At 33.6% G+C, this 16,868-nt stretch overlaps 1 protein-coding gene across 2 annotated transcripts; it reads left to right on the top strand.

The window, feature by feature from the left end:
• Positions 1–2,853: 2,853 nt before the first annotated feature.
• Positions 2,854–16,745, top strand: LOC126969495 (cyclin-dependent kinase 2-associated protein 1-like). Of its 2 annotated transcripts, XM_050814962.1 has the most exons (5): positions 2,854–3,036; positions 12,542–12,680; positions 14,681–15,139; positions 15,916–16,048; positions 16,419–16,745. In XM_050814962.1, the coding sequence occupies exons 2-5, from the start codon at positions 12,551–12,553 to the stop codon at positions 16,726–16,728; spliced, it is 1,032 nt and encodes a 343-aa protein (XP_050670919.1). In that variant the 5' UTR covers positions 2,854–3,036; positions 12,542–12,550; the 3' UTR covers positions 16,729–16,745. The 2 variants fall into 2 exon arrangements, with proteins under 2 accessions (XP_050670919.1, XP_050670920.1); XM_050814963.1 differs by lacking the exons at positions 12,542–12,680; positions 14,681–15,139; positions 15,916–16,048; positions 16,419–16,745 and adding an exon at positions 3,243–10,437.
• The last annotated feature ends 123 nt before the right edge of the window (positions 16,746–16,868 follow it).

The following is a 16,868-nucleotide window of genomic DNA, read 5'->3' as shown; positions in this document are numbered from 1 at the left end:
TATTAATATTAACGGTAAAGGTGTATTAAATTAAATTTTTAGTTATTTGATACTTTTCAGATTTTTGAAGTCGGTTTTTTTTAAACATAGTTATTCTTACATAGTCTGATAAATTACCTTTCTTGTGGTATATCGTGTAACTTGTCTTACTCAGTGTATATTTAACGAAAAAAATATTTCCGCGCGCCCCCCGCGAGCAGTTATAATATGTCTGCAGACTGCTTGCCACTCAGTTTGTTACTTTAAAACTTTCGACTGGTTGAACCGATTTTGATAATTCTTTTTTGAATTTGAAAGCTGGTGCTTCTCGTGTGGTCCAGCTGTCGCAGCTTATATTCCATCGTCTCAACACGGCTTTATGCGGAAGAGATCAACCGTCACCAACCTCGCTGCATCAACAGACTGCGAACTAAATACATGGATAGGGGCTCTCAGGTTGACGTTGTGTACACCGATTATTCCAAATGTTTTGACCGTATTTATCATGGTATTTTAGTATCGAAATTAATGGGTGTAGGTGTACATGGTGACCTCCTGAGATCATACCCAATCAAACTTTGTTCGCATACCTTCTGGCGTACCACAGGGATCTAACTTGGGGCCCCTGCTTTTCAATATATATCTGTATGATGTTGAGACTTGCTTCATCTACTCCAAAATTTTAATGTTCTCCGATGACCAAAAAATATTTTTTCCCATTAAAAGTTTGGCTGATTGCGACAAACTTCCATCAGACCTTCATAGACTCTCAGCTTACTGTAGAATTAATCGACTGGAGTTAAATGTCAACAAATGCCAAACTATCACTTATACCCGAAAACGCAATTTTATCTCTCACAACTATTCTCTTAATGGTACCACTATTTCCAGAGTTGAGCACGTCCGTGATCTTGGAGTAATGATTGATAGTAAGCTTTTGTACACTTGTCACTATGATTATATAACACAAAAAGCTTATAGAATGCTTTGATTTCTATATAGAAATGTTAAGTTTTAAAAAAATTGCCTCCCATAATATTTTGTATTTTGCTTTTGTTCGTAGCATTATCCCATCGTATGTTACTTACATATCTCAATTAGAGTCCATTCAGCGGTCCTTTACACGTCGCCTAAATTATATTCTTCGAAGAAAGGACGAATACGAAGATAGACTTAAATATTTTGGTCTACTTACCCTTGAAGAAAGACGGAAAGTAGCAGACATGAAATTATTATTTGATGTGGCTAACTCTGCAATAGGTTGTTCGCTTCTGACCGGACGGATTGGAGTTTGGGCCAGTACAGCACATACACGGAGTAGACGCCTTTTCGACGTTGGCCAACCGCGTACTAATTATGGCAGACATTCTGTTTTGCACAGGATAGTAAATTTATACGAAAAATTTTTTAAAGATATTGACATTTATTCATCAGCCGTAGTAAATTTATTAACTCAGTGATCGAGCACATGTCCCAAACTGAGAACGATGCCCATTAGACTGAACACTACACACTACTCACAAATCATAACACGCTCACATATTCACACAGACTATACACATAATTATTTAATAATCATGTCTCTCCAGCACACATTATTCAGGACTTCTTCTTCTTTATTTTATATAATTACTTACCATTTATTTGCCAGCATTATTATTTCATTATAATTTAATCTGCCAAACTTTGTTAAAGGCAATACATGTATATAGTTTATAGTATTAATCTGTAGAAGAGAAATGCTGTAAAGTTTACTTAAAATAAATAAAATAAAAATAATTGGTCCAGATCTGACAGTGGAATCCATGAGAAAACTATAAAAGTCTTATATTTGCAAATGGACGAATAACTCAATATCGCGCCAACCGATTTTGATGATTCTTTTTTTTTATTGGAAAGAATATACTTCAAAGGTATTTGGTGAGAGATTGGTTCACTTCTCATTATGAGATCCATGACAAAGTAACGAAACTCTTCAATTCTTAGTAGCAAATTAACGAAACATGAACGAATCTTTTTTATGCTAGCCGGATATTTGAGTCACCTACCGTAACGACGTTATGGTCAAGTAATTGTCGTTGTCAAATATGATTATCTATGGAACTTCTTAACGACTTAGAACAAAAAGTAAAAAAAATAATTTAATAATAAGTTTCCACTAATGTTTTTATTGATTAATTTTTTCCTTGATCGTCATCAACATTATTCTTCTTTATCCTCGCCCTATTTTAATTGGGGTCGGGTCTACTAATCAATCTTCGCCTGGACGTTCTGTCCTGGGTCGTCTGCGGATGTCTTTGGGAAATGAATGATTGAAATGTGGAATAAAGACCAAGATAATAAGGAAAAATGCCATGGCTGAATACAAGAAAGCATACCTGTCAGACCCTGGTACAATCAAGTGAAGGATTGCAACAGAAATTATATTACCACGATAAATAGATTGCGTTTTGGTCATAATACTGCACCGTCACACTTTGCAAGATTGGGTATTGTGGAGAATAAAATTTGCCCATTTTGCAATCCAAATAAAGGAACTGTGGAACATCTTATTTTCGACTCCCAAATATTTCTGATTGACAGACTTGTGCTGGCTAGTGAAATCAGTGATACATATTTTTTTATGTGATTCTTCCCGCCCGCCTCCACTTGTTTAGTTATTAAGAGACAAAAGAAGTTATTAATATATTATCATAATATATTAAGAATACGATTCTCTCAATATAAAATAAAGTGAAGTGATAAGTGTACTGTGAATTTAAAAGTATAAATATTTAGATAATAACAAAAGACATACTTAAAAGTTTTAGTTACCAGGTCATAAAATCCCAAAAAAAAAACATGCATGACATCCGTCAAACTGTGAGCTGTCACTATTTGATATTTTCCCATGGTTTGTACTTTGCTCATGTTTTATTTCTTTTAGCTTGTTTTGAGAAATTTTACTACTAACAAAATAATACAAATTTATACCTACAACCTCTTTAAAACTGTGACACTGTTCTGCACAACGAAACTATAGTTTTAAACCATTGTCTTTGAGGAAGCGGCAGCCAGGTAAGCCCATATTTTCTTAAATAAAAACTAATGTAATTTAAGTACTGCCTACCAGATAAATAACAATTTCAAAGATCTCGGTCGTTACTCGATACGCGCGTGACGTTAATCGCGATAAATTGAAAAACTTAATCGTTGGTAAGTTGAAGTGTTTCGTAAACTTCTCACGTCGTATTGAAAATTATGCTGAAGTGTCAAAATTTCAGGGCGATGGAAGCTATGGACATTCAAGCGGTTGAATCTAAACTGAGTGACGTCACAGTTACTGCAATACCCATGAACGGAAAGAGCACCCACAAAGATTTGAGTCATAGCACAAGCAGCCACGCAACAATATCAACCGTCCCTGCGTCGTCGCCGTCATCTGTTGGCAAAGATAAGGACAATGGTGTATCAAAATACGCTCAACTTTTGGCTGTCATTGAAGAAATGGGTAAGGAAGTTAGACCTAGCTATTCCGGAAGCCGTAGTTCAGCAGAAAGACTCAAACGTGGTATTGTACATGCAAGGATCCTTGTGCGAGAATGTCTCATAGAAACTGAAAGGTCAGCAAGGCAGTAGTGAAATTATATCGATTTCAGTCAATTCTAAATACCTCAACTGCTTCAAATATTTTTAGGAAATATTACAAAAATACAAACTCATAATTATAGCTAAAATTCAGAGTAAGTAATTTAAGAAACCATGTGTATAATAAGTTATATGTAAATGTTATTGAAGGTGTAGAGTATAATGTGTAATATAATATTCAGGGTACTTAGATATAAAGGTGTCAGCAATTTGTAGTGACATACTTTTTATACAATGTGCATAAAATGTCAAACACATTTGTGAAATAGGATAAACATTTTTTGTAGGTTTCAGTAATAATGTAACAATATTTTGTAAACAAGCTCAGCTGTAATTAAACAAACTTGTAGTTGCTTTGAATGTGTTATACATATTGTTATATTCTTGTTCTATCTGCTGTGGGCAATTGTTTTACTGCTGTTTACTTTGGAAAAATTTTAATTTTATGAAAGTAGTGAAAAAAAAGTACCAATCTTTTATCACATTATTGACAGGTACATTATTTTAAATGCAATTTGTGCAAAGTGATGCAAAAAATACTCAAAGTTATTTGAATAAAATTAAAATGAATAATTTAATTAATTAAAAAAACTACAAGAGGCATAGAGTACCACAGAATCATTACCAAACACTAAACACACACTTAAGTAACTAATATATTATTCACATAGTATCTGCATACATACTACCTAACTATAAATATATAAGCCATCTTTTTATTGAAAATTCCACATTCAAAACAACTCTAAAGTGCTTTAAAAAATTGTAAATATTTATGGAGCACTAAACAAATTATTCAAAAGACTATGTAAAACATAAGGTTGATAGATGTTCCATCTTTGGAGAGAAGATTTTTTTTTCTATAGTACACTTTCTTTCGAAATTAACTTTAAAATTCTCAATTAACACACTTTTTTTTCAATGAAAAATGAGTAATAGTTTATTTGTAAATCATATTGCTATTGAAATATAAATAATGTGAATGTTAAGAAAGTCTTCATCATCACCCATTTTTGATACTAGTTCACTATTATATTATACTATATTAATAGATTGTAAACACAAATTTAATCTGATAACATAATTTATGAAAGATGCGGGACTCAAACCCTCGACCTCTCGTGTTTCGTGAGAGTGCTCTTCCACAGAGCCAACTAACTTTAAAATATAGCAAATTGCTTAAAACAGATGGTAAACATTGATTTATATCTAATGGCTTTACAATGTATACTCTTAAAATACTGTAAGGAATATATAAATGTAATATTATATTCAATTTGATGAATACTTACCAATGAGTTTGTACAGTATTGTCTAAAGATGTGAGCAGTGACATTGAGAAGATGGTTTTTGTAATTTAATCGGCCGGCATTGTGACAATTTTGAGAATGTTTGCTTCTATATTTTCTATAAAAGTTCCAAATTGGTACTAATTTTTACCATGAGCAGATTTTTTTGACAATATAAAATTCGTTTTATCATAATATTATTTAGAAGTTACATAATTTCTAAAATTATACTCATTTTTATAGTGAGCAAAGTTTCACTTTACAGATATTTTATCTCTAATTTAATAATTGTTTGGGAAATTATATTTATTCTCACCATGAGAAAATTCATTTCCCTCTACAGATATTTTATCTTTAATTTAATATTGTTTGGAAGCGATAAACATTTACATAATTTCTAAAATGATACTCATTATCATTGAGTGCAAATTTATTGACTGTAAGTTTAATAATTGTCACATCATATGACAAACATATAAAATGATTTGTTAGTTAGTCTCACAGGCTGTGATCGAAAGATGAATTGTGTAAAACTACCTCAGATGAAAGCAAATATTATGAAATCTTAGTTATTTATATTTATAGATAATTAAGCAAAATAAACTATATGAAAATCAGTTGGATAATTATAATCAATATTATAATTATTGTTATAGATCACCATTTGTACTGAATTTTGTTGACATGGTGAGATATTTGAACTAAGGGAATAACAAGTTTTTTTTTCATAGAACAAATCACTTATTTTCTGATAAAGTTACTCTGAACATCTTAGATATAATAATATGCTTGCAGAAATTTTGCCACTGCACATTTGGCTTAAGCTGAATACTCAATATTGTATATTGAAACAGTAAAAAACAAAATATAGTTACCCCATTGTGCTATAGTGTCACCTAAGAGAATATTGTAATAAGCAATCAAATCAAAATTAAAATTATATTTACTTATATTATTTAAAACAAACATTAACATAATTTGGGCTGGTGTCCTCCGGTAAGCAGTAGCAATCTCTCGTATATTGTGACTGTTTTTTGTGAATTCTGCAAGTTATGGTGTAGTTACATGTATTACATGGTATATTATGATGATAGGGTTAACTAGTATTGTTAAGTACTTTGTGCTCATTTTTGTTTGTGTGTATAAGTAGATTTAGATTTGTAAAGTATAGATAAGTTTGTCGCTAATTCAATAGAAAAAATGGGAGATGGACAGGGATGTGATTTGAAATAAGGCAGCAGAGTAATTATATTCTTGCTGAAAGCTAATAATTATTAATCAAAGCTTTCTGTAGTAATAACTGCTCTAACACACTTTTTAGGTATATTATGATGAAAGCAATCAATGGCAATGTATATTTTGAGGCATGAGTTGTGTTCATAAATAGAAATTGGAGAAGTTATACTTTAATTTCATATTGTTATAAAGTATACAGTATTTGATTCACATGTGATGGTCCAATAGATGACAATGATCAACTATAAGCCAATGAGCGCCTTGTCGGCTCTGCATGCCCTCCAGAACGTCCAATCAATAGTGTGCTCATAACTTGTGCCATGTAATGCTTACAGATATGTAAATGTCTGTTGGGTTTTACATTATGAAACAGGGATTTCTTCTTTCTGGAAGGTTCCATAACAATACTCCTTAAAGTCTGTAAAGCGGAATGACATTTCCAGCTAATTTGGGATATTTTTCTTCTGTATAATATTACTATAAAAATCTGTTAATATCAATCTGCAGAAACTTGAATAGCTTTGAACGTTAGCAAACCATTGAGTTGACCACTAAAGGTGCGATTCTGCAAGAAGCAGACGGCAGCGTCAGTTGAGGATGGCTCCTGCCATGGCTGGTAGATGACATTTCTTTGGAGTAGTCCGACTGATGTCGACAGTAAGCCGTTAATCGCACCTTTACAATAATCTTTTCAACACACTTGCTCGTAAAGTAAGCCTTATTTAATCGTTTTTAGGGCCATAAACCAAACTATTTCACACAGGTGTATTATAATGTTACACTAGTGTATAATAGATTTATCCCTACAAAATTAAATTAGTACCTGGCTGCAAATTATATGAGCATCAGCAGAACAGTTTCAATTTACCCGGGTAATAAGATTTTTTTTATAACAACAAAGAGGTTTTTATTAAAAAAAAAATTATTGTTCAATTATTTATAATTCACATTAATTTTTTATAAACTATAATATGCATTTCAAAATTAAAATTATAATTTTCAAGTAGGCTGTATGGCTATATTGGCATGATTTGTTTGAACGATTTATTTAAATGTTTGTTTTTTAGTCGCAAGTGTGTTGAAAAAGTGCGTATGAAACTAGTGAGCATCTTGCTTACTAGACACTCGCTTGATTTCATACTACCCACATCCTCGTGTATAGGCAACATTGCTCACTTGTATCGTAACATACTAATATAAAACTTGGTTCAATCTTAGCACTGCCGTCAAAAAAAGAAAACACATAAGAGTCTTAGCTTGGTGGTCTACTTGAACGTGACATTCGCTAAATTGTGGTTTATCTTCCACAGAAGTCACAAAATCAATTCCTTTAGAATTCTTTTTGATGTCATTTCTAATATCCTAGATACGACTACCGCTTCGGAAACAAATGGCGCTCTGAGAGAGAAGTAGCGGCGCAAGAAACTCTCCCAGCATTCTTTTTTTTGCGCTCTTTTTAATAAAATTTACAATATAACAGAATTGAAATTAGCATCAACTACATTGTCCACTCATGAATACTATTTCAACCTTATTTTAATGTGATTTGGATGCTTTTAATTAAAATACCAACTGCTTTACATTCCAACTGAGTTGCAGTTAAAATTGGTATTTCCCGCCGTGGTTTGTGGCCGGGGTCCAACTGCTGTTTAAGTATACTATGACGAATACAAATAGGTGATATAAGAGAATATACGAAGTAGAGTTTATATTTAATTAAGTTACCAATAACTTATAGTACTTACTTATTTAATAACGCTAAGTCCAGTTTAATTGATATTTTTTATAATTGAACCCTTTACAACTCTGTCATTCATAGATATTTTATAAAAATAATGTTGTAGGATGATATTACATTTATGGTATTTATGTTTTGTGAAGTCGGCAGATGCTTTTTATAGACATAGAATATACTAACGTATAGACTATCTTTTTTTTTATGAACTGGCTCCGTCGACTGAATGTCGACGATTCGGCCAACGTCAAGGTGGAGAGATTTTTTATTTTAATTTAGCTGATTGAAGTATATAAAGAGCTGATTTAAAAGAAAATGATCGGTTGATATAGCTGTGGTTTTTTTTGTGAACTGAAGAATAGGCAACAAGAGTTAGTACGGTTAGTAATAAACACCCATAATATTAACTACCTTGTTAGTATCTAATCTAAGTTTAAGGTAGAACCATAGACTACCTTACAGCTCCATAATGCGTCACCAATTTTGATATTGTGCGTTGGCTAGTTTGATAATCAAAATAGTAATGAGCTAATTCCAAACGTGGCTGACTGTTTACGACCTGTCAATCAAAATCGGTTACAGTAATGGATCCACTTACCTTTTCTATCATGCTGTATCTCCGTTAGAGATGTTTTTCTCTCTTGTCTCATTGTCAACAGAGTAGTGTATTTTATGTCTATGTTATAGCTTTTATTATAGTCTATTGTATCTCTAGTCTGTCTGAACTGGATGTAGCAAATGAGAAAACATTGAAATATCAAGAATGGGTTAATACTTATCAAAATCAATGAAATATTATAAGTTGGTGTTACAGTAACATATTAAGGGTGTACCTTCAAATTAATTATGTTTATTGTACTCTGTTCTCTATGCACGTGTTTTGCTGACGGTTTTTTTATTAGATAAATATACGATTTTCGAGTACATTAGTTAAAATGATACATGAGCTTAAAAACCATTAAAATAAATTTTCTCAATACACAAATGATTAAAGTTTTCTTTAGTGTTAATTCCGCCAATATTTGTTGGCGGAATGAACACTAAAGAAAACTTAAATCATTTGTATAATTCTGGATTTCCGCAAAGTAACGCCTAATTCAATAAATTTTCTTCTTTCTCAATACAACTAAAACACCTGTAGCTTTGCGGTCCGTTTATTACCATCTAGTAGGTTAGTTTCATCTATCAAAAATAAAATTATTACAGTTTATTATTTATAGAGTTTTTACAATAATAAAGACAAATTCAATACTACTTTGTTATAAAAACATAAGAATTATTTATATTTTCAAAATTAAAATCATAGTTTTATTATCTGTATGTCACGTGACCGAAAACGCCGACAACCATTTTGTCACGTCATCGTATAGCAGAAACAGTTTGTTTCAAATCAACACATCATCGATACGAACTATGAAAGGTCATTTTTATATTTGTAAAATCAATTAGGTTTGCACTGCACATATTTTGACGTTTCTTTGTGTAAGTTATTATGTCGTCACTGTCATGACGGCTCCCTTTTTGGCGCGAATTTTAGCGTTTACATTTAAAATAATTTTTCGTTGCTTGAAGTGCTTTATAGTTAAATACCAGTTGGCTATCGAATCTTTACGATTATTTTTAGAATGTGTTTTCAAAAAACGAAGAGTAGCCTATTCTAATCTAATCAATATTTGAAGTTTGGTATACCTGTGCTTTATAGGTACTAAAATTTTATAACAAAAGAGAATGATACTATACCTGCTCGGTGCCTTTGTTATATACTACTCGGGTGTAGTGAGGCCTTCGACTTCGTCTCGTGCCCACACATCGCATCATCGTTAATAATCGCCAACTTTCCCTTTAGTAAATAATGTTGGTACTATAATTGTATTGAAATTTGAATGTATGCCCTTAAGCCCGTGTGAAATATTGTCAATCGTAAATCAGTTTGAAATCCTAGAATACCTACTACAACAATAAACAAAATACTATTATTATTGAAATATATCTAGTTTTTGTCGACTTCAATTTAAGTAAGTAGATATGTTTGTCATGGACTAGTAAAAAAATAAGGACTCCGTGTCACCTTACATAACAGTGTAGCACCAAAACAAGCCGATTAACGTGTAAATACATAGCCCAACGCACACACACTACTACAGGCCGATAGGCGGCCATTATGAGAATTGTCATCGGCTGTGACAAATCAGTTTGCGTCTCAATAAAATATTTTAAAAATGCCGTCGTGCGTTGTGAAAAAGTGTAAAAACGATACTATATAAGTATTTGTGGCCATATATGATTATTTAAGGGAGAAAAAATTGTGTAACTAGTATATCCCGTAACCGCACACACACTAGCATAACGGTGCTTCACTTGCTAATCACGGCGCGGAGTCCTTCTTTTTTTACTCGTTCGTGATGTTTGTACATGTAAGTGATGAACCATAAAATAGTACAAATTTTAGTATATTAGTGTGGACAAGATTATTAAATGTTGAAATGTTCCGATTTAGCTTATATTATGTACTGTTCATATATTGTCTGTGAACTTATTTTTTAAAATAAATAAAATTGATGAATAATACAAGCTTTTATTTTATTCCCGTGCGCCTTTTGCCATCTCTTATATACATTTTAATATATATAAATTACGTGCCACGTTGTTTGTCCTGGATGGACTCCTAAACTAATGAACGGATTTTAATGGGGATTACTTCAGTTTGGTGCAACTTGAGCGATAGGATAGTTTTTATTTCGATTTGGGAACCATAATTATTTTTATTTTCAATATTTGTTTTGTATGGTATATGTATATATTTTCTATGAGAGAATTTAGTGACGCACGGTTTGACAGTTCCGCTGTGAAACAATTTCATTATAACAACAGGGGGCATTGTTTACGAAATAATTCTTGATGTTTTGAAATATTATTGGCAAATTCCTATAAAACAGTATTTTTTTATTATCTACAGAACAACGTCTGTCGTGGCAGCTAGTACATATATAATATCCGGTCGACCGAGCCTTGCTAAGATTTTTAAGAATGTACAAAACTTGAACAAAAAAAAAGTTATAGGACATCTGGATTCGGACCAAGGTCTTCTGCTTTCCGGATCACCCAATGTCCCATCTGAGCTATTACAGTTTTTTATATATAGTGGCGAAATTTACCTTTGTATTCGAATGTTATATTAGCTGTTTCTCGTTTAAAGATATAACCAGACAGACGTTCTGACATAACAAATAAAATACTGTTTTTGATGAATTTTTCATAATATCAAGAATTTTTCGTAGCACATGGTCCTTGTTGTTATAATGAAATTGTTTCACAGCAGAACTGTCAAACCGTGCGTCAATAAATCCTCTCACAGAAAACATGTCCATACAAAACAAATATTGGAAATAAAACTAATTATCATCAGGTCCCAAATCGAAATGAAAAGTATCCTATCTCTCAAGTTGGACTAAACTGCACTCCATGAAGTAATCCCCATTTAAATCACTTCATTAGTTTAGGATTCCATCGCGGACAAACAACGTGTCACGTCATTTATATCTATTAAGATATGTATTTGTAAAGAAAAATCTCGTTGGGCGGGTGCACATGACCGGACGCTGGCTGGTCGAATTGCCGAGCATGTAACCGACCTATTTACCAAACCGCGGAAGTAGCAAAGCAAATTCTAGTGTCAACCGAGATTAATTACCTATACCTAACTGTCATTTCTTAGGCATCGATTGTTTACAGCTGTAGTTTTACTTTAGTTGTGACTTTTTACGCTAATAATGAACATTTTAGATAGTCTGCGTTTCCATGTTTTATATGCGTTCATTGTAGATAGCTACTGAAACAGCAGTCAGCAAATCTATTGGTTGTTGGCTGCCTCGGTCACATAACTGTTATGAAGGCACCCACTTGATTATAGTAATAGGGGCCTCAATTTTACGTGTGGCGCTTCGCGAAGTCGAAAAAGTATCACAAACTAACAGGACTATGTGTAATTGTAGCTGAGTTCTTACATTAGATTTTGCGTAAAATTTGCCTTTTTATTAATATTTTAGTTGACGTTACCGAACCTTTCCTGATCACGTTTTCACATGTCCCCGTGAAAATATTTCTATTTTGAGCAATGCACGCACTTTAACACAAAGTGACATACAAATCACGAATGTAAGACGTAGCTCACGCACACTAAAGTAATAAACCTGGCGTGTTTTCATCGGTTGCAGCAAGAGACTCTATCTAGATGTATGAATTAGGTATCTACAATTGTAAAAGCATAGATCGTGAATAGTAAGTGGGATGCTCCTTTGCACAGGATGCCGGCTAGATTATGTGTACCACAACGGCGCCTATTTCTGCCGTGAAACAGTAGGTAAAGTGTTAACATTACTGTGTTTCGGTCTGAAGGGTGCCGTAGCTAGTGAAATTACTGAGCAAATGACACTTAACATCTTACATCTCAAGATGACGAGCGCAATTGTAGTGCCGCTCAGAATTTTTGAGTTTATCAAGTATACTGAGCGGCACTGCATTATAATGGGCAGGGCGTATCAATACCATCAGCTGAACGTTCTGCTTTCATTTTTAAAAAAGTAAACTATATTCGTACTTACTTCTTTGAGCAATCGTAAGTAAGATAGTGATAGATGCTAGTAATACACTAATAGTTTTATGCCCTTATTTTCAGCTGGTGACGATGGGTTTATGGAAAACTAAACTAAAATGGCAGACGGAGTACAGCGCAGACTCCGTAGAGTGGTGTCCTGTTCAAGGGTATACCGATGTGCTGGTTTGTGGCACTTACCAACTCGATAAAGCCGAAGAGGGTTAGTTGTATTTTTAGCACAGAAGAGAGGCTTGAGAAGAGAGAGACTTTTTGAACGAATTAATTACAATTCACAGCAAAACCTCAGATCCAAGAAAGTTGGTAAATGACATGATTGGCATAATGGTTGACATTATTATAGTGTTACTAGCTGACCCAGCAAACGTTGTATTGCCATATAAATGAATAAAAAAATTGCAATTAAAAAAGTTTGGGCATAAAAAATAGATGTTGGCCGACAAGGGCGTGCATTGGTTTTCTAGCAAGGTAGGCACTGTAGATCTAATAAGGCGTAGTTGCGATTTACTCCGACAATACGACATAAGTTATATGAACGCTGCTTGCATCGTATATGCAATCCGTAGACTGCCTATCGTAGGTAATTTAATCAACTCTAACACAAGCTTCATAACGAGGTAGCCACTGCCTTATTGCTTATATGATGTGCACGCCCTTGTTGGCCGATTCTTAGACCTACCTGATATGCACATAAAATTTCCAAAAAATCGGGTCAGCCGCTTCGGAGGAGTTTAGGAACAAACACCGCGACACAAGAATTTATAGAAGTAGGCATGTACCTACATATTATCTAATATAGATATTAATCATTGATTTTTTTTTATGAAAATAAGGGACGAGCAGGACGTCCAGCTGATGGTAATTGATACGCCTTATCCATTACAATGCAGTGCCGCTGAGGATTCTTGAAAAACCCAAAAATTCTGAGCGGCACTACAATTGCGCTCGTCATCTTGAGACATAGATGTTAAGTCTCATTTGCCCAGTAATTTCACTAGCTACATACCTACTGACATAAATTAGTGTTATGCTAGATGTACTTAATAAAAAAATTAAGAACCTTTGTGCTAGAATCTAACGATTAAATACCACACATACCCACACGTACACACATACGTAAGTAAACCTAATGTTAAACACTCTCTTTGTTTTTCTTGTTTCAGTTTATCTTTACGAAGCTATTTAAGAATTTTGTCTTGCCTAAATAATATAAAATCTCTGTTGGCCCATGTTTTGTTATATAATACTTTAGCAAATAAGTGATGTTATGTGCTATAGATTTTATGAAGTAAATAAATAAATAAAAAATCTAATCTATAAAGTAGCATATTGCACTATTGAGGTAGGTACTCACTTAAGTCTTACTTATCCCAATAATGTTGGTTCCACTTTTGAAAAATTATTTGGCTGTTCATTAAACCATGTTATTGCAATACTTACATATGTATATTGCATAATTACGAATAAGTGGGTAAGCCAAAGACTTTTAACGGACTTTTGATTCTGATGGCAAAAGGTGACGTAGATATCAATATCACCGGAGTTGCATGAAGTTTAAAAAAAATATAAATAACTATATTGAATATTTAGCTAGGCTATACTAACCTATAGTATCTATATATTCCAATTCAAATATTTTTATTCAAAATAGGATGTGAAATCACTTATTGAAAGTCAAAAAACTACCACCCATTCCAAAATGAATGCCTCAGACCTGAGAAGAATGGGCGCAACAAACTCAGCGGGCTTTTTTTTTCATCAAATAAATATGTTTACAAAGTAATATTGTACAATTAAACTTATTATTTAATAGCCTGAGGGCGGTCACTCCATTCCCAATCTGTGGTATCATTAAGAAAGTCATTTATGTTATAGTAACCTTTACCACACAAACGTTTTTTAACAATTCTTTTGAATAACGTAATACTTTTGTTTTGAACACTTCCTGGGATCTTGTTGTAAAAGCATATACATCGCCCCACTAAAGACTTACTAACTCGACTTAGCCGAGTAGTAGGCATCATCAGTTTATGTTAACATTATGGTTATGACAGTTTCTGGCAAATTCACTTATTCGCCTATGAACATACATTACATTATCAAGAATATATTGAGAAGCAACAGTCAAGTTATTAATTTCTTTGAATTTTGCTCTCAGAAATATATACTTAGATAATTTTGTAGCAATATTTATTTTTTCAGGTAATAAAGAAGGAAAACAGAACCGTCTGGGCAGAATATATTTATTCGTAGTAAAAGCGGACACCACTGAATTATCCCCTCTGCACAGCATTGATACTGCTGGCATATTGGACCAAAAATGGTGTTACCATAAATTGAATAATCACCCCGTGCTTGGCGTAGTAACAGCAGATGGATTTATTGAAGTACATCGCTTGGTTGATAACGATGGAGTTTTGACTTTAGAACTCTGGTTAAAGGAATCGGTTGGTGAAGACGTTTTGGCGTTATCACTTGATTGGTCAACAAATAAAACATTCTCAGATCATCCTTATTTAGTTGTGAGCGATTCCGGTGGCAATGTAATGGTATTGCAGGTTGAAGATGACTGTTTAAGAATAATTGGCAAATGGAAAGCACACAATTTTGAAGCTTGGATATCTGCGTTCAATTATTGGAATGATAATCTATTTTATTCAGGTGTGTATGATTCCATTATAATCTTGCATGTTTTGTAAAAAAGCTATTGTAGAAGGCAATATAGCAGGCACATTAAATTACGAGAGCGCTCTAGGCAAGCACCTCATGGGTCACCCTTCTAGTGCCATAGTAGGCATGATATAATTAATGGCTAGTACCTAGGTGTTTATCTACTTACTTATATTTTTTTTATTTTATGCTACGTGCGCTCATCTCTCTTTAACTTCACGCGTAACTTACCTTACTAATACTTTACCTTAGGGATAATCCGCCTCTAGAATACAGAATTGGTTCTCTTTTATTTTTATTTGTTCTTAATCAACAGCGTACAAAATTATTTGTACAATCTTAATACTTTAACATTAGTTTCATACTTTTAGCGACTTATTGGTACAGTTAGAAGTATGGCTCAATATAGGTATCTACTTAATACAGCCAGCTTACCTACTGTTTTCACCTCGAGTTTACGGGCCATGCCTGAAAAGTATTGCCCAGAAGGACCGTCGCTCTCGTTCCATTCCACTAACGACCCATCCATACGAGTGCGGTTATTCTCGTGTGTTATAGAATTGATTTAGATATAAATTATGATAAGAATGTCTTAATCGGACAACAGTTTTTGGTAAAATAAGTACTTTATCAGGAATTAAAAAAAAATCAATATCTGGGTGGATAATTTTGATGAAATATGAAAGTCAACCAACCCAAACATCAAGAAAATCACGTAAATTAATATAATAATTATATTTAAAATAATCACTGCTTAATGATTACAGGCGGAGACGACTGCGTGTTCAAGGCATACGACCAAAGAGTTGCAGAGGCAGTTGCGATAAACCGTACTCACGGAGCCGGAGTCACTACCATAAGGTGCCATACAGACAACGAGCATCAACTGCTCTCAGGAAGGTTCGTAGATTTGGAAAGTCGATTTGATTTCGTAGATTTTTGTCATGTGAGTAAATTAATGCTATTACTACTTATTATTACTAACATACAAATAGGTCGTTACAATATATTTAGTGACTAAAACTGACTTGGGCACAAGAGATGAGGCAAATCCACTGATATTCGATCTCTAAGTTAATATAATGGTACCTACTTCAGTAGCCGGCATAACAGTCGGTCACGTGTGTTAACGTGGTTAAACAATTTCCTGCAATACCAAGCACAGAATTTTACCTTTTTTAAGGTACTTGCAAAGGAATTTATTATATAGTTTGGAAGTAGGTACCTATATTTATGCATCAATTTTCATTTATTCAATTATTGTTTCCAGTTACGACGAGTACGTTCGCCTGTGGGATCTGAGACAGCTTAAGCGTTCCGTCTCAGAGCAGGACGTCACTGGAGGTGTGTGGCGTCTGAAATGGCATCCACAACACAGTGGAACTATCGTAGCGGCTTGCATGTACGGGGGCTTCCGGCTACTGCGGCACACAGACGTTTTACACGTCGTCAGCGAATATTTGGAGCATGAGAGCATAGCGTATGGTGTGGACTGGAATTACGATCAGTCGTGTTTGGTTGCGACTTGTTCTTTCTATGACTGTAAGCTGCATATAGCTGAAGTGGTGCTGGACCGGTAATAAATGTATTGATAGATTATTGGTGTTCTCATTTACGTTTTTGACTTAATATTCTGTGCTCTGGGGGTTTTCTATTCATATTATAATAAAAACAGTACATTTAATGTTTTTTTCTGTGTTCCGCAAACAACACCGAAGCC

The sequence above is a fragment of the Leptidea sinapis genome, chromosome 18, assembly GCF_905404315.1.
Source record: "Leptidea sinapis chromosome 18, ilLepSina1.1, whole genome shotgun sequence".
Classification (NCBI taxonomy): domain Eukaryota; kingdom Metazoa; phylum Arthropoda; class Insecta; order Lepidoptera; family Pieridae; genus Leptidea; species Leptidea sinapis.
This window is presented reverse-complemented; position numbering and strand designations above follow the sequence as displayed.

What these genes read in the sequence shown, in the direction of transcription:
- LOC126969495 (XM_050814962.1), top strand. Translation starts at nt 12,551, where the DNA reads ATGGGTTTATGGAAAACTAAACTAAAATGGCAGACGGAGTACAGCGCA. An exon ending in ACTCGATAAAGCCGAAGAGG is followed by an intron (nt 12,681 to 14,680) that starts GTTAGTTGTATT and finishes TTATTTTTTCAG; the next exon opens with GTAATAAAGAAGGAAAACAG. An exon ending in CATCAACTGCTCTCAGGAAG is followed by an intron (nt 16,049 to 16,418) that starts GTTCGTAGATTT and finishes TATTGTTTCCAG; the next exon opens with TTACGACGAGTACGTTCGCC.